The 24,951-nt window shown below is 43.5% G+C and overlaps 4 protein-coding genes across 4 annotated transcripts in view; 2 read left to right on the forward strand and 2 right to left on the reverse strand.

Moving 5' to 3' along the window:
• LOC309550686 (uncharacterized protein) overlaps nucleotides 1-24,951 on the forward strand; it is an 801,473-nt gene that overhangs the window by 388,649 nt on the left and 387,873 nt on the right. The window lies entirely within an intron of this gene.
• The window catches only part of LOC309550702 (uncharacterized protein), a 975,511-nt gene that overhangs the window by 219,701 nt on the left and 730,859 nt on the right, over nucleotides 1-24,951 (reverse strand). The window lies entirely within an intron of this gene.
• On the reverse strand, nucleotides 5,545-19,621 carry LOC309549970 (uncharacterized protein; the record flags this gene model as incomplete). Its single annotated transcript, XM_082250446.1, has 4 exons — nucleotides 5,545-5,644; nucleotides 17,078-17,543; nucleotides 19,410-19,551; nucleotides 19,601-19,621. 4 exons carry the CDS (start codon nucleotides 19,619-19,621, stop codon nucleotides 5,545-5,547), a joined length of 729 nt encoding a protein of 242 aa, XP_082106572.1.
• Nucleotides 24,035-24,951, forward strand: part of LOC309550729 (gastrula zinc finger protein XlCGF66.1-like) — an 81,240-nt gene continuing 80,323 nt past the window's right edge. The window contains exon 1 of the mRNA XM_082251066.1: nucleotides 24,035-24,095. The gene's annotated coding sequence lies outside the window, so the exon portion shown is untranslated. The remainder of the gene's footprint in view (nucleotides 24,096-24,951) is intronic.

Consider the following 24,951-nt stretch of genomic DNA (forward strand, 5'->3'; position numbering starts at 1 on the left):
ATCTTTTTATGTAACAACACTAAAGGGAATGATACTTTGCTGCAATGTAAAGTAGTGAGTGTACAGCTTGTATAACAGTGTAAATTTGCTGTCTCCTCAAAATAACTCAACACACAGCCATTAATGTCTAAACTGCTGGCAACAAAAGTGAGTACACCTCTAAGTGACAATGTCCAAATTGGGCCCAAAGTGTAAATGTTTTGTATGGCCACAATTATTTTCCAGCACTGCCTTAACCCTCTTGGGCATGGAGTTCATCAGAGCTTCAAAGGTTGCCACTGGAGTCCCCTTCCATGACGACATCACGGAACTGGTGGATGTTAGAGACCTTACTCTCCTCCACCTTCTGTTTGAGGATGCCCCACAGATGCTCATTAGGGTTTAGGTCAGGAGACATGCTTGGCCAGTCCATCACCTATACCCTCAGCTTCTTTAGCAAGGCAGTGGTTGTCTTGGAGATGTGTTTGGGGTCATTATCATGTTGAAATATTGCCCTGCGGACCAGTCTCCAAAGGGAGGGGGTTCATGCTCTGCTTTAGTATGTCACAGTACATGTTGGCATTCATGGTTCCCTCAATGAACTGTAGCTCCCCAGTGCCAGCAGCACTCATGCAGTCCCAGACAATGATACTCCCACCACCATGCTTGACTGTAGGTAAGACACACTTGTCTTTGTACTCCTCCCCTTGTTGCCACCACACATGCTTTATACTTCTGAACCAAAACAGTTTATCTTGGTCTCATCAGACCACAGGACATGGTTCCAGTAATCCATGTCCTTAGTCTGCTTGTCTTCAGCAAACTGTTTGCGGACTTTCTTTTGCATCATCTTTAGAAGAGGCTTCTTTCTGGGACGACAGCCATGCAGACCAATTTGATGCAGTGTGCAGCGTATGTTCTAAGCACTGACAGGCTGACCCCCCACCCCTTCAACCTCTGCAGCAATGCTGGCAGCACTCATATGTCTATTTCCCAAAGACAACCACTGGATATGACGCTGAGCATGTGCACTCCACTTCTTTGGTGGACCATGGCAAAGCCTGTTTTGAGGGGAACCTGTCCTGGTAAACCACTGTATGGTCTTGGCCACTGTGCTGAAGCTCAGTTTCAGGGTCTTGGCAATCTTCTTATAGCCTAGGCCATCTTTATGTAGAGCAACAATTCTTTTTTTCGGATCCTCAGAGAGTTCTTTCCCATGGGGTGCCATGTTGAACTTTCAGTGACCAGTATGAGAGAGTGAGAGCGATAACACCAAATTTAACACACATGCTTCCCATTCACACCTGAGTCCTTGTAACACTAACGAGTCACATGACACCGGGGAGGGAAAATGACTAACTGGGCCCAATTTGGACATTTTCACTTAGGGGTGTACTCACTTTTGTTGCCAGCGGTTTAGACATTAATGGCCGTGTGTTGAGTTATTTTGAGGGGACAACAAATTTACACTATTATTCAAGCTGTACACTCACTACATTACATTGTAGCAAAGTGTCATTTCTTCAGTGTTGTCACATGAAAAGATATAATAAAATATTTACATAAATGTGAGGGATGTACTCAGTTTTGTGAGATACTGTGTATATATAGATATATATATTTTACTTTTCCCAGTCTAAAACAAATTACAGTAAAATATAACAACCTAATTCTTTTCATCTACACAGTTACACATACTGTATATTAGTATGTTAATAACCAGATATTAGATTAGATTATAGAAGACTTCTAATAACCTCAGATATGCTCCATGGCTGATCTTCATCATGTAAGAAACAGTGTTGGGGTAGTTACTCAAAAAATGTAATTAGTTACTAATTACTTCTGTAAATTGTAACGAGATTACTTTACTAGTTACTGCATTTGAAAAGTAACTTCACTACTTATTACTTTACTGTCCTCTTTCTTAATTGACCGTGTAGAAGAAGATACATGACACTCTTTCTGCATAGAGTTTAATGTATAAACACAGGCTTTGGGAAACATGAGAACAAAACCTGAAAAAACAGAATAAAACATAAAGTGCAACAAAAAGTCATAAACTTCATCCCTCTCTATTCTTCGAAATAACGATTGTATCGCACGGCTTGGGTAACGCAGGAAAGCGCGTTCCTATAGCCTAGTAAAGTAGTGTAGTTACCTCCTATAGCCTAGTAAAGTAGTGTAGTTACCTCCTATAGCCTAGTAAAGTAGTGTAGTTACCTCCTATAGCCTAGTAAAGTAGTGTAGTTACCTCCTATAGCCTAGTAAAGTAGTGTAGTTACCTCCTATAACCTAGTAAAGTAGTGTAGTTACCTCCTATAGCCTAGTAAAGTAGTGTAGTTACCTCCTATAGCCTAGTAAAGTAGTGTAGTTACCAATATTAGTATTGTAACTAGTTACTTTACTTAGTTACCAAAAAAAATAATGTAGTTACTGTAATCAGTTACTTTGTAACTAGTTACCCCCAACACTGGTAAGAAACAGTTCATAAGGAGATCAGAGATCACCAAAGACCTGGATGAAGTGTTGTACTGTGTTGACCATTGATAGCAGTAGAAAAATAAAAATGGAGTTATTATCTTTCACTGAGTAAATTCCATGGTGTAAGCTTTTGCACGCAGTTAGAGGTCTGTTTTTAAAAAGATAGTTGAATAAATATGACACACATTTGCCCAGCCATGATGAATATTGGACATAATTGATTTCATATAGTGATTTCCTATGATCATCTAGCGGCAATAATAAACCACTGCGGTGCTATTACCACATTGTGGACACTAGATGGAACTACACTCTTGCATTGTTAGGCATATCCCTAGAACACTACAAAGTGCTGCTCAGGGTGGCCTAGGAGTCTTTTGGCATCAACTAGAAGGTGTCTGGATTTTTTCTTCATCCCCCCCACCTCTGAACACTGAACTGAGTGTTTACATGTGCAGTATATAACCTTACTATTTAAACAGCGCTAGCATAAAAACTACTACAAAAAGACACTGAAAATAAATTAATTAAAAAATTAAACAATTGTGCACAATGTGATAAATGAACCACATAAATTTAAGGTAAATACAATGGATGTGATAAAGAAGTCCAGTCATATAACTTGACCAATAAAGTGCAAGGTGCTCCAGTGTAGACGAAAAAATAAAGGTGCTCCAGGTGATAGTGACCCCTCCAGGTTCCCCACTGACCAGAAAAATGGACCAAAAAAGCCTGTAACCACTGGGATGAGACACTGCACCAGGACTTCTATGTAATGCCAAGTTGTGCCAGGTATTCTTTTTCAGATAAGGTCCAAGGTTCCTCCATGGTCCCAATATCAAAGATAAAAGACCATATATATAGTGAAGTACGTTTTTATAAGTTTTATTTTTTCAAATAAAAAAACATACTCACAAACAGTATCAGAATGAGGGCAGTAAAGTGATTCAAATCGGCCGCGGGCGGAATAGCTGTTAGAATAACAGGCTAGCAAGTGAGAGGCTGTGAGTTCGAATCCCTGGGCAGTAGGTGATTAACCACATAACGACTGCCCACCACCATTTAAGGGTGCCCGCGGCCGATTGGAGTCACTTTACTGCCCTTATTCTGATACTGAGTATGTTTTTCGTCTGCACTGGAGCACCTTGCACTTTATTGGTCAAGTTATATGACTGGACATCTTTATCACATCCATTGTATTTACCTTAAATTGATGTGGTTCATTTATCCCATTGTGCACAATTGTTTAATTTTTTAATAATTTATTTTCAGTGTCTTTTTGTAGTAGTTTTTAAGCTAGCGCTGTTTAAATAGTAAGGTTATATACATTTCCTAGGTTTTTACCTAGTGCAACAGCAGCTGCATTATACACTTATTTATATATATTGTTTTCATTTGCACAGTTATATAAAGAGCGTGGGTTTATATTAGTTTATAGCTTACATGTGCAGTATGGCCAGGGACGTCAGGAGGAGTGAGGTGGCGCCTGTGTTCATGTCGGGCAACACAGCCATGCACCCAGAGTATTCATGGAGAGTCTCAGAGTTCTGTAAGTAGCTGGCAGTGTTTTTTCCCACAGACACGCCTCCCAGACATGCAGAGTTGCAGCCTGGATGACTTCTACTGGTAAACACAATAACTGGTCCAAAAAGGTTTCTGGGGGCAACACATACATACTCATTCCTGATGGGGGCAGCAGCGGGCACTGTTGAGCTGGCTGGGTGATTACTTGGCGTAACCAGTGCAAAATGCCCTCTCAGCTAAACAAGGACGCTGTATTAGCATCAGTCCCACTGTATAATGTATATGAGAATGAGGCTTGGATGTCTCCACTTCCGGTCGGGCAGCCATTTTAATTTCGTCAATTCCAGTTTTGGTGGCCATCTTAAATCGACAAGGAGGCTTGGCCCATGGACTCGGCTATTTTTAACCACAATGAGTACTTACCATTATCTTATTATCTAATCGTGCATGGGGTAATCTTCCTTTGTTGAATGTATCTATAAATAGGCATGCAGGATCATGTGGCGTTGATGCCCCAGATGACATTATAGGTGACGAACGTGCTGGGCCTAGCCTACGCACGTGATGCTGTCACACCACCCCAACTTGGGATCTTTGCTGTACAGCCTGGAAATTGTGTTTTTATACGCATATGAATGTTTACCATGTGAGTAGAACCTGTACCTTGTATGTATATTAAAGATTTTAGCGGATTTACACTATGTGGTTTCCTTCGTTTTGATTCCATGTGGATGTCTGCAAAATATGGTCCTTACTGAGTACATACACCTTGGAGAGTGAGTTAGTCCGATATACTGCATCCGAGTGATGAATACGGGATTGCCCCCTAAGTGTTTATAACAGGCGAAGTAAACTCTGTAGTGGAGTCATTCCAATCTGGTAAGATTGCATTTTGCCTATTGGTGATGGTTCACATGGTGATTACAGCAATGGATTAGCACAACTTTCACTCAATTCCATCCGTGATGTTTTTCGCCAAGGCACACACTTTGGACTCACAAATTCATACATTTTTTTCAATTTCTTTTGGGACTTTCGTTTATTTCGTATTCATTATCACTGCTTTAGCTCGGCAACATACATCTTATATACAGTTACATCGTTTTGTCTTGCTATTTAGTTGCCAGCACCTGTTAATATCCACATTTGTTAACCACAGCATGGTTTCTATTTTTTATTTTTAGTCACACTGTATAGGTTGGCAGGCCTTAGGTCTACAAGAAGGCAGAGAGGTGGGGCCAAGTCTCCTTTTGGGGCTCTGACTCTTCTCACCTATAGGGTATTCCTAATACCTCTAGGGACATCTTTCCTCTAATTCATGTGTGATTATGAAAGAAATCGTATTTGCTTGGCAGAGGGATAGCATACATTCTGTGATTGGTGTTGTTTTGACTATTTAGGCTTCTCCGCCCCCTCCTTATTATGGAGGAGGACCTAATAAAGAAAGTAATAGAGGCAGATAACTTTTTTTTTCAATGGATGTGGGGCAGATGGAAGACTCCTCTTCCAAGAACTCTGCACCAGAGGGACCCCTAAAGTCTTTGTGAATCCTTTTTTTTAACTGGCAGCTTCCTGGGTCCTCTTCTCATGAGGCTTCAGGGTTTGAATCATGGCAGATGCCATAAGATCATCATAGGGAGCAGTGATTTTATTAATGCTTTAAGTGAAACAATAAAAATGAAACATTCCTTCAAATACTGTGCCTGGGGGGTCCCCTTAGTCTGCCTGTAAAGTGACGCATCTGTACCATGTATAGAACCTGCTGCAGCAAAACTGCCATTTAAAAAGAAAAAAAATTACATTTAAATGTATTTTTCCTGCAAGCTTTCTTTATTTTGTAAATAACGCCTTGGAGAACCAGTCTGTATGATGAGGTCACAATTTTGTGCACTGGGAACAAGATTAGAGATTTGTTGGGTAAATTCTGGTGTCTCTTTGGCAGACTTAGGATGGAAATAACTGGATTTTTGTACTTACCGTAAAATCCTTTTCTCTGAAGTTCATTGACAGACGCAGCTTCACACTGTATCTTCCTGACCATTGGGTTATGCTGCCCCCTACAGGAGTAGGACACTAGGAAGGAAAAAGCTTTACCACGCCTATCGGGCTGTCCCTACAGGCATACACCCACACACTCTGCTACAGCCCTCAGTTTCGTTGCAAGCAGTGTTTAGAAAACAAAAACCCCATTTTACTCATAAATTGAGGGGTGGGTGCTGCGTCTGTCAATGAACTTCAGAGAAAAGGATTTTACGGTAAGTACAAAAATCCAGTTTTCTCTATTGTTCATTGGCAGACGCAGTTTCATATCTTCTTGACCATTGGGACATCCCAAAGCAGTATTTGCACGAGGGGTGGGAAAACAACGCAGAAAAAGAAAGTAATTCCCAACAAGGCTAAAACTTTAGCCAACCAGAGAATATAGAGCTCAAACCAGGAACAGGAGCTCACCTGGACAAGCACCCTCAAACAGGCTGGGTCTCTTTCAAACAGCAGCCTGCAAAACCTTGTGGCCAAAAGAAGCATCCGAAGATGCCATATGTCACACCCCCTGAATGAAAGTGCGAATCAAGGCATGCATAGCTAACAGGTGTTGGAAATATATAGCCAAAGTCGACACTTGGCCTTTGACAGTGCCCAAAGCCAACCTCTGTTCAACCCATTTTTGAAGAAAAGCCAAAAACCCAGCTATCGAAAACAAGTGAGGATGCACCTTCAGCGATTCACACCATAAAATGTATGATTTCCACATTCGATGATATATCTTCCTGAAAGTAGACTTTCTGGCCTTCAATAATGTAGGAATCACAGAGTCAGAAAGACCTCTATCCGTCAATACTTGGCTTTCAACAGCCACGCTGTTAAAGCCAGCGACCATATAGCAGGATAGAAGATCTGACCTTGAGACAGCAGATCTTCCCTGAGAGGAAGCCTCCAAGGAGCATTGGCAACCAACCTTACCAGGTCTGCATACCAAGACAGACAAAGCCAGTCTGGAGCCACCAGAATGACCAGAAATCCTTCCACCTCTTTCCTGCGTACAAGCCTTGGCAGGAGTTTCAGTAGAGGAAAGGCATAAATCAACCGATACTGACCCCAAGGAGCTAACCAATGCATCTGTGGCGTCGGCCAGAGGATCCCGAGACCTGGCTACAAACCCCTGAACCTTCTTGTTGAGACAAGAAGCAAACGGGTCGACCTTGGGTGTCCCCCACCGGACACACAGGAGATAAAACACCTCCGGGTGTAGGGACCACTCCCTTTGATCCAACATCTGACGACTCAAGTAATCCACCTGCCAGTTCTCCACACCTGAAATGAGCACTGCAGATAGGGCTGGGACAAACTTTTCTGCCCAAGCCAGAATCTTGGTCACCTCCCTGGCCGCCAAAACACTCTTGGTGCCCCCTTGATGATTGATGTACGCCACAGCCGTGGCATTGTCCGATTCAATCCGGACCGGACAACCTTGCAGATGAGTCATCCAGTGGCTCAGGCAAAGCTTTATCGCTCTGACCTCTAAGACATTTATCGGCAGTTGGGACTCTTCTACTGTCCAGGATCCCTGGGCACAAAGCTTCCCCAGCACCCCACCCCAGCCCGACAGGCTGGCGTCTGTGGTTACCACCGTCCAAAACAACGGAAGGAAGGACTTGCCCTGGCATAGTGCTGGTGAATGAAGCCACCACGACAGAGAAGACTTTGTGGCGTGGTTCAACCCAATCAAAGTGTATAGGGACTTTGGATCCCTGCTTCATTTTACAAGAATCTCCTTTTGTAAAAGTCTCGTGTGGAACTGAGCTAAATGAACCGCTTCAAAGGTTGATACCCTCAGACCCAATGCCCGCATGCAATTCCACAGAGAGAACACATTGTTTGCCAACAGCAACTGGATCGCCCCCTGCAACTTTTGCAGCTTGTCTAGGGGAAGAAAGACCCTTGCCAAAGCAGAATCCAGAGTCAGGCCCAGATAATCCAGTCTCAATGAAGGTATCAGGGCGGATTTCTTGAAATTGATGTTCCAACCGGACTCTTGCAGGGTTCTGACAGTGATTGTCAACTCGCCCAGCAGGGCTGAATGAAAGTCAGCTCTCAATAGGAGATCGTCCAGATAACCCAGTAACGAGATCCCTGTTGGCGCAGCAATGCCAACACCAGGGCCAGCACCTTGGTAAAAACCCTGGGGGCGGAGGCGAGACCAAAGGGTAATGCCACGAATTGATAATGCTTCTCTCCTATAGCAAAGTGAAGAAACCGCTGGTGTCCAGCGTAGATAGGGAAGTGTAGATATGCGTCCTTGATATCTAAGGAGGATAAAAAGTCTCCCTGGTGTTGGGACGCCACTACCGTTCGAATGGATTCCACTTCAGAGCCTTGAGGTCCAGGATTGGACGCAGCTTGCCTTCTTTCCTGGGCACAGTAAACAGGTTTGAATAAAACCCTTGAAAGCATTCCTGAGAGGGAACAAGCAAAATCACCCTTTGCGAAAGCAGATCTTGTACCGCCTCTCGTAGATCCTGTAACTGGTCTGAAAATTGGCGAATATTGGATGGGAAGAACCTGTCCGATGGTCGAGACCTGAATTAGATCTTGTACTCTGATCGGATCAGTTTGTGAACCCATTTGTCCTGAATCAAGGAAGTCCATGGTTCTGGAAAGAAACAAAGACGTCCCCAAACTCAGAAGCGGGTGAGGGCGCCCCCTCATGCAGATGAGGATTTGTCTGCAGAATTGGACTGGCCTGTCTATGATTTACCTGACCATGTCTTCTTGGAACCCCCAGAAGACCCGAATGGCTTTCCTTTCTCTTGCGACCTGGAGGTACGAAAAAGCCGCCTATGAGCAGTAAAAGAAGCCCCCCGTCTAGCACGTGGTGCCTTGCCCTTAGAGGATTGAGGGAGAAGAGTACTCTTCCAACCCGTAAGGCCTTTGATCAACTCATCCAGGGAGGATCCAAACAACCTCTCCCCCCCCATAAAAGGAAGGTCAGACAGAGCCTTTTTGGAAGCCTGGTCTGCAGACCAGCTCTCTATCCACAGCATACGTCTAATAGCAATCCCCACCGCAGACACTCTGGCCACTAGGGGAGCCGCATCCAGGGACACATCACATATATACAGTAGAGTTTGAGTCATCTGATCCAGTAGCTCAATCAGCCCCAGAGAGAGCTAATCCGTTTCCAAGTTACCTTTAAGTAACTTCACCCATTCAGTGACCGTCTGTGACACCAGGGTGGTCACAATATTGGTTTTAATATGGAGCCCGCTATCACGTGTAAGTGGCGGGACAGACACTCAATCCGTCTATCCACGGGGTCCATAAAATCCAGGGATTCTTCCACTGAAACCATAGTAGACTTATTCAGCCTGGAAACTGAATGATCCACGTTTGGTGGCACGGTCCAGCGAGTGAAAACTGCATCCGCGAAAGGATAACGGCGTTTAAAGCGCTTGGGCACCACTAGCATGTGCTTAATGTGCCTCCACTGTTCATTAACAATATTGTCAAAAACTTCCGGGCAAAGAAATACTTTGCCTGATTTCTGGGATTTGCGGGTGCCAAAAGACACCTGCGTTCCTGACGCTGTAGACTCATCTGCCATTTTTAAAGTTTCTCGCAATGAAACTATAAGGGCTTCCACCAATGCGCTTTCCCATGCGGCGGCTGACAAAGACATGTCCTCTTCACCATCAGAATGCAATGACACCGATCCCATATCTGCCACAGAGTCTGAGGATACTACAGATGGAGGTGAAGGCAAAATGACAACAGGCTTTCCAAAACTGCTGTAAAAGCAGACAGGGGCTGCGACCCAGAGGGTCCCGCAGCTGCACCGAGGGGGTCTGTGGGTGAAATCTTGCCCTGGGACTCCATTTACACTGAAAATAAAATAATACATGGTCACTTTAAAAAAGTCGCAAAAACCCCATGAGGGGTCCCAGACAAGAGGCATCGGAGGGTCCCTAAGAAAAGACCCCACAAGGACAGAAATCTCCCCCCCAGGCAGAAACGCTGCAGCGGCCGTAATATATCCGCCCCCGAGAGGTAGGAACCTACTATGGAAAGGGGGGACACAGCTGAGGGGGGCCTGGTATGTCCGAGAGGCCAGGGAAATCCGAGGGTCCGACCATTCCCAGGAGGGGGTCCACGTCCACCCCTAGACTGACAGGGAATGGGGGGGACAGTTTTATTTACCATACCACGGTATCAGGTAGGCGCCACTCTGAAACAGACTACCTCCCACCTGGGGTGGGGGTGCTGCCAGCCAGGGGGTACACTGTGACTCAGGGCATTCCAGGTTGGTCGCGTCCCAGCGAGACGGTTCACTTGCGGTCTCGTCCAGGCCACCGGGGCTCTGGCATGGCGAGGCCTAGTTCTGGACTATAACCTGCTCACGCTCGCTGGCCAGGCTGGGAGACCTTAGGGATCTAGATTATCCAGTCCAAAACCTAGCCGGCTGTTGCTTGTAGTTCTCCAGGAACTCTAACTAGTAAATAAAAATTACACATAACATAGGTTTCCTAATTAAATAGCTAAGACCAAAGTCCCAGCAGGGAACTAGGTCCTACTCCTAAACTAGGCAGAAACAAACTGAGGGCTGTAGCAGTGTGTGTGGGGTTATGCCTGCAGGGACAGCCCTATAGGCATGGTAAAGCTTTTTCCTGCCTTGTGTCCTACTCCTGTAGGTGGCAGCATAACCCAATGGTCAAGGAGATATGAAGCTGCATCTGTCAATGAACAATAGAGAAAACACATTTTTGCACCACAGTGAGCAAGCCTTATGTGAAGAAGCCAAATTATAGTACACTCAGGCTAGGATTTACATTTTTTTTTTTAGATAAAGTCTGGTGTCTTTTTCCCAGACTTTGGATAGCAGTAACAGGTGCAGAAAAAATGGGTTTTGGGTGCTGGTGGTGCCTGCAGCATCCAGCATTGAAATGACTGCCCTGGATGACACTCTGCCAGAAGTTTCTCCCCAAGTGTATCATTTTGCTGCATACTCAACAACAGGTCAGCCAGTTTTGGATGTCATTTTAAAAGAAATGCTATGGTCTCTGCGCTCCTCCTTTCAATCTGACATACACCATTGCTTCTTAAAATACTCTGCTGAAATCCAAGAATTGAGCGACAGAGTTACCCACTTGGAGGATGATATGAGCACTTGCATCTCCTTCTTCAACAATATGGTCGACACTCATGACCGCCATAGTGAAGATACTGACTAGCTGAAATCCAAAGTTGCCTACTTAGAGGATCGGTCACGGAGAAACAATTTGAAAATCAGGGGCAAACCAGAATCTGTTCTACCAGCCCAGCTACCTCACTACATCCGCGACTTATTCAAAACTGTTGTACCCTCTTTGTCTTCTGAAGATCTCATGAGTGATCGTATCCACAGAATTTCAAAACCAATTTTCTACCACAAGGAGTCCCCAGAGATGTTTTAATGAGGATCCACTACCATCAAGCTAAAAAGCACATTCTGACCGTGTTCCGTAAGAAGAACAGATTCCGGAATATGCGGAGTCTTTCCAGTTGCTCCCTCATCTCTCTGCTCATACCCTGCAAAAACCTGGCGACCATAACAAAGGCTTTTCATAATCAAAATATCCTGTGGCCTTGAAAATTACACATGAAGGGGATACTTCACAGATCAGTTCCCTAGAAGAAGGTATCTATTTACTCAAAACCTAGAATATTATCCTAGATCAGCCCGCTCCTCACAGCTCTGCATGAAGGCCTCACAACTATGAAGATTGGTGGAAAGCTTCTCACAAAAAGTCCATCAAACCAGAATGTATGATCTTTATCACTATGATATCCACCTTTCCCCGGTGGCAATGTTGCACTATTACCATGCTTTATACTAATTTACCCCGAGGTTCAAGCAGCACAGCTGCTCCAGGTTCAGGTACGAACCTTTTCTTTTTATGCATTTTGTTGTTGTCTGTTTAGGGGAGCTCTATGTTCCTGCTCCTCTACTCTTTTATTTCACCACCATGTTTCCCATATCCGTCTGGTGCACTGAAAGCTTGTCATCAATAACCCTCTCTTCACTATGCATACCACATTTTCACTATACATACCACATTATCCTTTCTCACGCCTACACGTATGCTCCATGGTTCTCAATTCGTTTTGAGTATTTTATTATATTTGTACTGTGTGTCATTCTCCTACAGTCCTCTTATTTGGTCATCTCTTAAGTTTTTATCCCTCACCACCCGTGGCCTCAACCATCCGGCTAAAAGGTTCTCCTTATGGAAAGAGGCAGTCCCCTCTAAGATGATTTACTAACTGCCCAGGAGACTCATTTCACAACTCCACAGTTTTTGGCTCCTTGAAGAAGTGGGGTATACTCATCACTATCGAGAACTCTGTAGAATTTACTTTACATTCCTCTACCACTGATGAAGGTAGACATTTCATAATTTTGGTATGTGACATAAATGATACCGGCTACACTATTGTTGCTGTGTATGCTCCCAATACCGACTCATATAACTTTCTACAATGACTATTTTCCAAAGTGCAAAAATCAAAATTGGCAATCTCAAAGTATGTGGCGACCTAAATTAGCTAGTGGACCCCACCCTAGACTAGTCTATGGGTCGGCATACTGCTCTACTACTTTGAGACCTCTTCTACTAGCAGTGGTTGTATACAATGCTTGGGGTTGTCTCCACGCATCCAAGGTTGTCCACAAGGTTTAGGAGTGTGTCTATGGGAATGGTTGACCATTCTTCCAGAAGTGCATTTGTGAGGTAAGGCATTGATGTTTGACGAGAAGGCCTGGCTCGCAGTCTCCGCTCAAATTTATCCCAAAGGTGTTCTATCAGGTTGAGGTTGTGCAGCCCGGTTAAATTCCTCGCTCATCTATGTCTTTATGGACCTTGCTTTCTGCACTGGTGTGCAGTCTTGCTGGAACAGGAAGGGGCCATCCCCAAACTGTTCCCACAAAGTTGGGAGCATAAAATTGTCAAAAATGTCTTGGTATGCTGATGTCTTAAGAGTTCCTTTCACTGGAACTAAGGGGCCAAGCCCAACCCCTGAAAAACAACCCCACACCATAATCCCTCCTCCACCAAATGATTTGGACCAGTGCACAAAGCAAGATCCATAAATACATGAATGAGCGAGTTTGCGGTGAAGGAACTTGACTGGCCTACAGAGAGTCCTGACCTCAACCCGATAGAACACCTTTGGGATAAATTAGAGTGGAGAATGTGAGCCAGGCCTTCTCGTCCACATCAGTGCCTGATCTCACAATTAAATTCAAAGGCAAACCCAAAAACTTATAGAACCTTAAAATGTAATGAATTATGATACAAAAATAGCAAAATAAAACTCTCTTGAAAAAAATTGTCACTTTCTGCGGCCACAGGAAAAAAAAGGACTTATCTCAAAAGTGCAAAACGGGTATAATATTCGCAGTGGGAGGCATTTTTGATGTTTGCCCGCCAGCATCCGCGTTGTATCCTGCTCTGTCCTGGATACGGAATTGAGTTCATTACGTAATAAAAGCTTTCAAAAAGCCCCTGAAGAAGCGGACACAATCCGCGAAACATGTCGGGCATTATCCACTTGGGTGCTCTTCCATGTGTGATATCACTACAAAACTCTCAATGTAATGTATTTTAACAAATGAAATGTTCATGTATACTTGTCCTTCTTTCTCATTTTTCACTTGTAAGAATCCTTTTCATGATTTTATGGTAATGTAATAAATTTGTATTTTATTGATATCTTCAGTGTACAGTGAGTATTTATGGTACCATCAAAGTCCAATTGCCTCAAATCTTTTTCCCTCTACATATACAGACTAGGACGTAGGTACAAATCATACAAAAATGTGATGCACCAGAAATATAAAATCAAAAAGTGATGACAATAAATCATATCCAGTTCATAAGGCACATAGCAATGTGTGTGCTTCCAATAAAATGATATAAAGAGTGTCCCGTGTTCAGATGAAAAAAATCCAGTGATGAAAACAACTTGTAATCACCAATATAGTGAATCCCTCCACCAGGTGAATCAGCCTCTCACCTTTCTGAAGGACCCAAACGGGCCAGCAATCACATGTATCATTGATCAGACTTCCAGGAAAGAGCCACACTATATTGCACCTCGAGGGATCCCGGGACATATAGAAAACAGATGAAGAAATCTAGTGCTCTCCGCTTACTAATGAGGGTATGCTTTATTAGAGAAAGGCAGATCAACTCACATTTGTCGGGCACTCAGCTGTGCCTGCTGTATAATCGATGTCAGCGATCTGTTACCAGAGAGAGACTCTGCGTCGGCCACGCACGCTCCGCCCCCCTATACGCGTTACGTCGAGCGTAATGCTCCTTTGACTTCCTCGGTAGCTACCGAGGAAGTCAAAGGAGCATTACGCTCGACGTAACGCGTATAGGGGGGCGGAGCGTGCGTGGCCGACGCAGAGTCTCTCTCTGGTAACAGATCGCTGACATCGATTATACAGCAGGCACAGCTGAGTGCCCGACAAATGTGAGTTGATCTGCCTTTCTCTAATAAAGCATACCCTCATTAGTAAGCGGAGAGCACTAGATTTCTTCATCTGTTTTCTATATGTCCCGGGATCCCTCGAGGTGCAATATAGTGTGGCTCTTTCCTGGAAGTCTGATCAATGATACATGTGATTGCTGGCCCGTTTGGGTCCTTCAGAAAGGTGAGAGGCTGATTCACCTGGTGGAGGGATTCACTATATTGGTGATTACAAGTTGTTTTCATCACTGGATTTTTTTCATCTGAACACGGGACACTCTTTATATCATTTTATTGGAAGCACACACATTGCTATGTGCCTTATGAACTGGATATGATTTATTGTCATCACTTTTTGATTTTATATTTCTGGCGCATCACATTTTTGTATGATTTATAGTTTATTGTGATTTGTGAAACACGATTGGTGCATGCTGCCGGACACCACTATTGATTTATAAGTTCACACACCTGATTTATGCACAGTGAATTGGTGTTGAGTTATTTTATCACATATAATAGGTTTGCGCTGATAGTTTTTTTGTATTTCATAGGACGTAGGTACCCCCCTCCCCCTTTTTTTGATCGACACCTCAGAACGTGTTCAAAACAAATTAATATGTGGAAAAAGTTAGCAGATTACTTCTGCAACAGAACCGCCGACTCACACTGTGTTTGTGGTCTTCAGTCAGTATACGGCTTCATTGCAGTCATGAACATATATACCAGATTTTCCCAGCCGCCTCCATACAAAGCTAGCCAACAACTTAGCTTGTACTGGAATCACTCTTTGTTGAACAGTCACACGGAATTTATATACAGCATGGACCTCACCCTCCCGATCATTTTACCACACACAGGTCAGGGGTTGCCTGATTACATTACCATATGCAGGTGAAATTGTATACAGAAATATGATTAACCTGAACGAATTATCTAGCCATCTGGACAGAAACAATGTGGGCTTATTAACATTTAACAATGGGACAAGCAGACTTAACACAATCCACATTCCAACTCAATAGATAGACAATAGGACAAGACTGCCAATGATAGTCTGTCCGTCTCCTACATTGAAGTACATGGAATACACATCTACGTATTGCTATGATTAGAGTCAGACTTTATAGCAACCGGCTATAGGTCTCACAGTGTAAAGTGGGATTAAATCTTCATATTTCTTGAGAGATATTGCTGAGAAATATTACTGTCCCACTTGAAGCAATCCAAACCATTAAGTATCTGTCTTTCACTCCCAGTGATGGTGATTACCATCACAACTTCACCCTGCACAACGTAAACAATAAATATAATAAAACACTAGTAATAAAATATAATTAAAAAGATTTTGGAAGGAAGAAAAGTTAGTAGCGATAACTACCTCTTCCAAAGAAAATGTTCATTGTGTGATTGGATAAGAATGGTGGTTTGTCTCAGACAGCAAGAAGTTAACGAGAAGCGTCACATCTTTCAGATGTATCAGTGGTCAGCCTGGTGTGATCATGAAAAGGTTTTTTTTTTCAGTGTCGCCTTCTGTCTTCATACCATTTGAGACCATTGTCCACAAACCACATCTTATTCAATATTGAATGTCTTCTGATTGGCCATTAAAATGTGGGAGGTGATTGGTTGTTTCTTTACCTGTCCACGAGGGGTCATCCCAGTCTCACAAATGAGAATCAGACTGCCTGTAAGTATCAGATTTATTTGGAACTTTTAATTTGTCTCTTGATAGAATTAATATAAGCCATATTGGAGGTAATATGATGGCGGCCTTCCTTTATAACTTATCTGGTGAATCGTGGTAATACCAGGCAATGAATATTGATATTGGGGCAAACAAGAATGAATAGCCTGGATCTAGGAGTGGTTGTCCTTCTGGTTTAGTATTGGAGTTTGCAAATATGAAAACAATCCTATTTAATCCAGATGTTCTATTCCCCTTATAATCCAGGTAAACATATGATAGGTCCTTACAATAACCATTTATGGTACCTGAAAGGTAGTCAGTTTCTCTCTGGTTGAGGTTGCGGGAATCCATTGTCTGAGGCTCTGATTTGTACACAAGAGTGTTTATAGACTCATTTCCCACCTCCTGCCTGTGGGGACAGTTCATCCAAAGTTTCCTTTCTCTTGGGAAACATCCATTTTGTCTTTGAGTATTTTTTATATAAATGATAGATTTTACTGTATGTATCAATCCCATGACACGATGAGTGAAGATTTGGCACCTTCATTCATTTATTTTTTTCAAAAATGAACCTCTTAGTCTCTAAACCACAAAAGTTACTCAGCCAACTCTGATCTCCTTATGAAGTGTTTCTTACATGATGAAGATCAGCCATGGAGTATATCTGAGGTGTATATCAGGGTGTGCTTCTTCCTCACATGAGAGCTGTGATGTCCAGCAACATTCATATAGAAGACATTTCCCGCACTCAAGGCACTAATACACCTCAAGGGTTGTGTGGGATCCCTGATGTGCAGGAAGACAGGACTTCAGTGAGAAACAATTCCCTAAGGACAGGAATACGGCTTCTCTCCCATGTGCAATCTCTGATGTGTGGAAAGATTGGACTGCTGTGAAAAACATTTCTCGCACTCAGGACAGGAATACGGCTTCTCCCCAGTGTGCAATCTCTGATGTGTGGAAAGATTGGATCTGTGTGAAAAACATTTTCCGCACTCAGAACAGGAATACGGCTTCTCTCCCGTGTGCAATCTCTGATGTGTGGAAAGATTGGACTTGTGCGAAAAACATCTCCCGCACTCAGGACAAGCATATGGCTTCTGCTCCGAGTGCAATCTCTGATGTGTGGAAAGATTGGACTTGTGTGAGAAACATTTCCCGCACTCAGGACAGGAATACATCTTCTCTCCCGTGTGAGACTTCTGATGTCTGTAAAGATTGGCCTTCTGTGAAAAACATTTTCCGCACTCAGGACAGGAATATGGCTTTTCCCCCGTGTGAGATCTTTTATGCACATTAAGTTTGGATTTAGAATGGAAACACTTCCCGCACTCAGTACAGGAAAACTTTTTATCTGTTGGAAGGACAAAGATAGAATATATAGTCAGTCAGGTTGAAAAAAGACCATCCAGTCCAACCAATATAAAAAACAAAAATCATAAATACCCTATACCCACAGTGGATCCAGAAGAAGGTAAAAAACCCCCAGCAAAGCATGATCCAATTTGCTACAGTAGGGGGAAAAAAATCCTTCCTGATCCCCCGAGAGGCAATCGGATATTCCCTGGATCAACTTTACATATAAATATTAGCACTTATTTATATTATGTACACCCAGGAAAATAATCCAGGCCTTTTTTAAAGCAATCTAGTGAGCTGGCCAGAACCACCTCTGGAGGGAGTCTCTTCCACATTTTCACAGCTCTTACTGTGAAGAAACCTTTCCGTATTTGGAGATAAAATCCCTTTTTCTCTAGACGTAAAGAGTGCCCCCTTGTCCTCTGTGATGACCTTAAAGTGAGCAACTCAACACCAAGGTCACTATATGGACCCCTTATGTATTTATACATGGAGATCATATCCCCCCTTATGTATTTATGCATAGTGATCATATCCCCCCTTATGTATTTATACATAGTGATCATATCCCCCCTTATGTATTTATACATGGTGATCATATCCCCCTTATGTATTTATACATGGAGATCATATCCCCCCCTTATGTATTTATACATAGTGATCATATCCCCCTTATGTATTTATACATGGTGATCATATGCCCCTTATGTATTCATACATGGAGATCATATCCCCCCCTTATGTATTTATACATGGTGATCATATCCCCCCTTATGTATGTATACATCGTGATCATATCCCCCCTTATGTATTTATACATGGAGATCATATCCCCCCTTAATCTCCTCTTCTCAAGAGAGAATCATTTCAGTTCTTCCAATCTTTCCTCATAGCTGAGCTCCTCCATGCCTCTTATCAATTTGGTTGCTCTTCTCTGCACCTTCTCCAGTTCCCCGATATCCTTTTTAAGAACTGGTGCCCAAAACTGAACTGCATATTCCAGATGAGGTCTTACTAATGATTTGTACAGGAGATATCTCGCTCTCTGAAATCCATGCCTCTCTTAGGCCCCTTTCACACGGTCCGCATTCCGTTGCGGACCATGCTCTGCTCAGCGGGGATCGATCCGCCGATCCCCGCTGATCCGGCGGATGACAGCTCCGTCTCCGCACTGTGTGTATGTAATGTACAACATAGAGTATATAGTGCAGGGGTCAGGAGTATATAATTTACAACATAGAGTATATAGTGTAGGGGTCAGGAGTTTGTAATGTACAATATAGCGTATATAGTGCAGGGGTCAGGAGTATGTAATGTACAATATAGAGTATATAGTGCAGGGGTCAGGAGTATGTAATGTACAATGTAAATTATATAGTGTAAGGATCAGGACTCATAATATTGGTATTCAGTAATCAGTGGAAGTTTAGAAATTTACTTAAAACAAGTTGCAGAGATCCCACACTGCTGCCCCCCATCTCCTGAGACTGCACTCAGTGACTTGGGTCTGAGACTATACAGACATATACCTTCACCAGAGACAGCCAGCAGACAACAGAGCAAGTAACACTGGGAGAATTGTTCTGTCAGAGATCATGTTAGAACTGGGCTATGGGGCATAAGACCCAAGGCCTATACTCCAGGTGCCTAGGTCGAGCAACACATACTCAATGAATATGAAACATTGAAACATTTCCAGCCGAACCCCAGAATCTACAGAAATACAGAAATACAGGACGGGGAACACAGCTCAGGAAAGTGACCAGGGTATTACAGGCTGATATCACCCAGTCCCCACCCTACTCTGGACCAATCAATGAGCAGTATGGGTAGAGGAATGTATTTAGTGTTAATGACCCACCTGTGCTGATCTCTGTAGGAGTGTCTTCCTCTAGAATTACCCTCATTATTCCAACATTCTCCACAGACTGCTGATCATCACTCGCATCAGTCACGTCTTCTTCTTCTTTCACCTCAACTTTTATACCTATCACATCTTCACCCTAAACCAAGAAAATGAGAGTGAATATCATCTGTAAAATATAAGCTCACATAAAAAAATCCCCAAATCATCTACATGTCCATGTTCTAGATGCTCAGTCCCACCAACCTTGTAATGGTGAGGGATGGTGTGATCTTCCTGTGTGGAATCATGAGGACGGGGACATCTCTCTGGTGGGTTCCTTGTATTAGGTGGCTCCATCATATCCTTGTGTCCTTCTGAAAACGCCTCCATCACTCCATACTCCTCATCCTCCTCTTTATACTCTTCTTTAACAACAATATTATAAGCCCCAAGGTTTCCACTCTGAATATATAATAAAACAATGTTTGTAACAAACATACTTGTATATAAATCATAACTATCAGTGATTGTTCCTCATCTACCTGATGATGGTGAGGGATGGTGTGACCTTCCTGTGTGGAATCCCAGGAATACAGAGGACGGGGACATCTCTCTGGTGGGTTCCCATTACTGGATCCATCTGTAGGAAACACACACACTGACTGAATACATTGTTTCTATGTGGTTATCAGATGATGGGGGATCTAGGTGGAGCCTCTGTACTGCTCTCTCCTTTAAAAGCCTCCTCTTACCCGGTGATGTGCAGGGTGACTTATTCTCCATCATGATATCCTTGTAGAGATCCTTGGGTCCTTCTAAATACTCCCACTCCTCCATGGAGAAATAGACAGTGACATCCTGACACCTTATAGGAACCTGACACACACAATGATACAGTCACCATCCAGACACATCCCTTGTCTGTTAATGGATAATGTCCCAGAATTCCCAGCGCTGCTCACCTCTCCTCGATGATCTCTCTGGGGACTTCAAGAACCTTCTTTGTATTCCTTTATTCGATCAGGGAGGGAGGTGGAGGCAATGTGATGGTCATATAATATCCAGACTTCACAGGAGGAAAACTCTAGATATGAACACAAATAGTAAGATCAAATGTTTTTTCTAGCATCCTCCTCATATCCTCTCTGGTCAGGTCTGTGTTTTATTAAAGCCCTACTTCAAGAACCACCACACTCTGTAGGTTAAAGGCTTGGTAGAAGGAATTCGGACATCAATACATAAAATACAGGATCAACAGTTATGCTTTGATTGTGAAGATGCAAAGGGTCTGCCCACATCCTAAGACCATTGTAAAAAAGGGCTGGATGGAGGGACATTGGGAGGAGGAGCTGTGAGGTCAGTGTGATGTCATAGGATTCTCTGACTCTGGTTGGAGGGACATTGGGAGGAGGAGCTGTGAAGTCAGTGTGATGTCATAGGATTCTCTGAATCTGGTTGGAGGAACATTGAGAGGAGCTGTGAGGTCAGTGTGATGTCATAGGATTCTCTGACTCTGGTTGAAGGAACATTGGGAGGAGGAGCTGTGAGGGGCGCTCTGTGAGGTTCCTGTACACATATTCCTGTGATCTCTGTGTACTCCGGATACTTAACTGATCACATTTTAGGATGAAAATCTGAGACTGGGATCATTATGGAGACATTTGTTTTCAGGACATTTACTACAAATTACATTTTTCCTCTTTCTTCTCATAAAATGAAGACATACATATTCCATCCCCCCCTAAATAAACCCCCCATCCCCCACCACTAATAAAAGCCGTATAGACTGATGAGCTGAGAAGGTGATTGGTGGGAAAGGTGACACATCTCATACATAGTTACATAGTAGTTGTCAGGAAAGCTCCCTGTGCACACTGAAGTACTGTCATGAATCTGCAACCTAAGGGTTAACCTAGCTCAGACTAATTTCATTAATTGGCAACAGGCTGCCTTATTTAAGCACCTCAGCAGCACAGTGTCTTTGCTGTCTGATCTGCAGCTTCTCCTGTGTTCCTGAACCTGAAACCTGTTTTATCCAGTTTGATTCCTGTTTGACCTCCTGGCTTGTCCCTCACCTCGCTTGTCTGCTGCCTGCCCCAACCTCGGCTTGTTTGTGACCACTCTTTTGTCTTATCCTTGTCTGTTTATCTGCCACCGGATCCGGACCTGTTCACCTACTGGCAGGGCAACCCTGAGGACCGCGACCTGGTGCTATACACGCAGCAAAATCCATCCTCACCATCAGAGGCTCTGGTGAAGACCGGTTGGCACTTAGATTCCGCACCTCGGGTTAGCCTGCGTCTACTGCCTAGGTGACTCGTCTGTGCTCCATCCCTCGGTGAGCTAGAGGGTACCCTCTGCACGTCAGGCTCACCTCCAGAGTCCTGACAGTAGTTGAGGTTGAATAGACCATCCAGTTCAACCTGTGTAGGTATGTGTGGACATAATCATTTCACATACCCCTAAATGTTTTGATCCTTGAGATGTACGTCCAAGAGACTTTTAAAAGTAGCCATACTTCCTGCAGTTACTACCATTTGTGGTAGAGAATTCCACAATCTTGTAGCCCTTACTGTAAAAAAAACGCTGCATAGTCTGAGGTTAAATCGCTTCTCCTCTAATCGCATTGTATGGCCTCATGCATTCGTTGCGACTGAATAGTTTTCTTTTCTATGCTGCTGAGATCACCGTTGAGGTATTTGTAAATCCACATCATGTCCCCCTCTCAGGCGTCTCCTTTCCAGGGAAAATAAATCAAGCGCTTGTAAGTGCTCTTCATAATTTAGGTCCTCCAATCCCCTAATTATTTTAGTTGCTCTTCTCTGGACTCTCTCCAGCTCCAACACATCCCTTCTGAGGACTGGCGACCAGAACTGGACAGAATACACCAGATGTGGTCGGACCAGTGTTTTATAAAGTGGAAGGATTATAGTTTTATCTCTGGAATATATCCCCTTCCTTATGCATGCTAATATTCTGCCGGCTTTGGCAGCTGCAGCTTGACATTGCATGCTATTGCTAAGTCTATCTTCTACTTTCTCCATTCTTTGATTCCTCCAGAGGTTCCCCCCTAAAGTGTATTGTGCGTTTATGTTTTTAGTTCCCAAGTGCAATACCTTACACTTCTCCACATTAAACCTCATTTGCCATGTAGTTGCCCACTCTGTTATTTTGTTCAGGTCATTCTGTAAGATTTCTGCTTTACGATGTGAAGTTATTGCCCTGCTTAATTTTGTGTCATCTGCAAAAACTGAGATTGAGCTACTGATTCCGTCCTCAATGCTATTTATGAATAAATCGAACAAAATTGGTCCCAGGACTGAGCCTTGGGGGACCCCACTTACCACCCCAGACCGGTCTGAGTACGTGTTAATTATTACAACCCTTTGGACACGCCCCTTTAACCAGTTTCGTATCCAAGAGCAAACCTTGTGGTTGATGCCTGCAGACCTTATTTTATAAATTAAGTGTTTGTGGGGAACTGTATCACACGCCTTAGCAAAATCCAGGTACACCACATCCACTGGTCTCCCACTATCTAGCTCAAAGCTCACCTCCTCGTAGAATGTTAACAGATTGGTTTGACAAGAACGCCCTTTTGTAAACCCGTGCTAATTATGTTGTTCTCTTTAGCAAACTCTTAGATATAGTCCCTTATCATTCCTTCCAGAAGTTTACATACTATTGACGTCAGGCTGACCGGCCTATAATTTCCTGGGATATGCCTCTGCCTTTAATTGAATTTTGGTATCACGTTAGCTTTTCTCCAGTCACCTGGTACATTTCCTGTCATAATACTGTCAGCAAAGATCAGGAACAATGGTCTTGATATAGTTTTACTGAGTTCTTTGAGTACTCTCGGATACATGCCATCCGGGCCTGGTGATTTACTTATGTTAATTTTATCCATCCTTTCCCTGATTTCACCCTCTGTTAGCCATAGTGGAAAGTCATGTGAAGTACTGCTAACCATACAGTCATGGTCAGTGTACCCCTCCTTTTCTTGTGTAAAGACTGACAAGAAAGCAGTAAGCATGGTTGCCTTCTGTGTCCTTTGTAACCATCCTCCCGTCATCGTTAAATATTGTGTGCAACATGCTCTGACCTCGTTTTTTTGCTGTTGATATATTTAAAGAATTTCTTAGGGTTTTTTTTACTATCCCCTATTTGTCTTGCAAAGTTGATTTTAGCCATTTTGATTTCGTATTTTCATTTCTTATTTGATTTCTTGTATTCCTGGAAAGCCGATAATGTGACCTCCGATTTATATTTCCTCCAAAATGAGGAGAATGTTCCGTCCCTGTAAGTGGGGAAATGTTCTGCCCCTGAAGGCATTAATCTAGGTCTGCACACTATATATGTGTGTATCATCATCTGCTGGAGATAAAAGGCATCACAGTGACTATGGAGGAAGAGGACGGACATGACAGGGGGTTACTGGGTGTAAATAGAAAATAAGATCTTATTACCTCCTCTGCTGCCACTTCCAGCAATGTCTTCTCTCTACGTCCTCCCAACTCACCTCTCACCTGGAACTTCCTGTTTGTACCTGACATCACTTCCTGTCTGTATTCCATAGAGACTTCCTGTCTGGGTAGAAGTGAGATCACCACCTTGTGGAGATTAGACAGGAAGTTCCTGGTGAGAGGTGAGTCGGGAGGAAGTAGAGAGAAGACATTGCTGGAAGTGGCAGCAGAAGAGGTAATAAGATCTTATTTTCTATTTACACCCTGTAACCCCCCCCCCCCCGTCATGTCCGTCCTCTTCCTCCATAGTCACTGTGACGTCTTTTATCTCCAGCAGATGATTATACACACATATATAGTGTGGAAACCTAGATTAACCCCCTGGGTAGAACATCTCCCCACTTAAGGGGCCGGAACATTCTCTTCATTTTGGAGATAAATTGTAGTAATATGTTCCTCTAAACAAACAGCACTGACAATAAATAGAGAAGACAATGACCATCCTGACCATAAATAGTCTACGAAGGGCAATTATTACACTACACAGGCAGCCAATGGGCAATCATTACAATATGCAGCCAACACAATGATGGAGTGCAGGAGTCAGGAGTATGGAGTATAGAGACCCTTACATTGCTGGTCAGGAGGCAGAAAACTTTCCCCAGCCTGCCATGAAGAATATGTTCCATCATTGGTGTCAGAGGGAGGGAAATACTGAGGGCTCTGAGGGAAGTAGAGGGCTTGAGGGTCCGTGAGGGTTTAGTAAAGCTGAAAGACTAGGGGCCTCTGGAGGGGTAATGTAGATGAAGGACTCTGGGCCCCTTGAGGCGGTAGTCAGACTGCAGGGCTCTGAAGGAATAGGGGGCTGGAGGGCTCAAAGGACTCTGAGGGAGGTGGTGGAGGGGTCTTTGGGTCTGTGATGGCCCTCCCACCCCACCTGCACTTATCTTTCAGACCTTACAGAATTGGCAATCCTAATCATTTTATTGTCTCAGTGGTCACGTGATTTGTTCTGGAATATGAAGTAAGAGGAAGAAGGGAATTTCTTCACTCGTTGGTGAGCACTTGTTCTTACAGGAGTTCTATTTCAG

Source organism: Pelophylax lessonae, assembly GCF_965119305.1.
Source record: "Pelophylax lessonae genome assembly, chromosome: 3".
Classification (NCBI taxonomy): domain Eukaryota; kingdom Metazoa; phylum Chordata; class Amphibia; order Anura; family Ranidae; genus Pelophylax; species Pelophylax lessonae.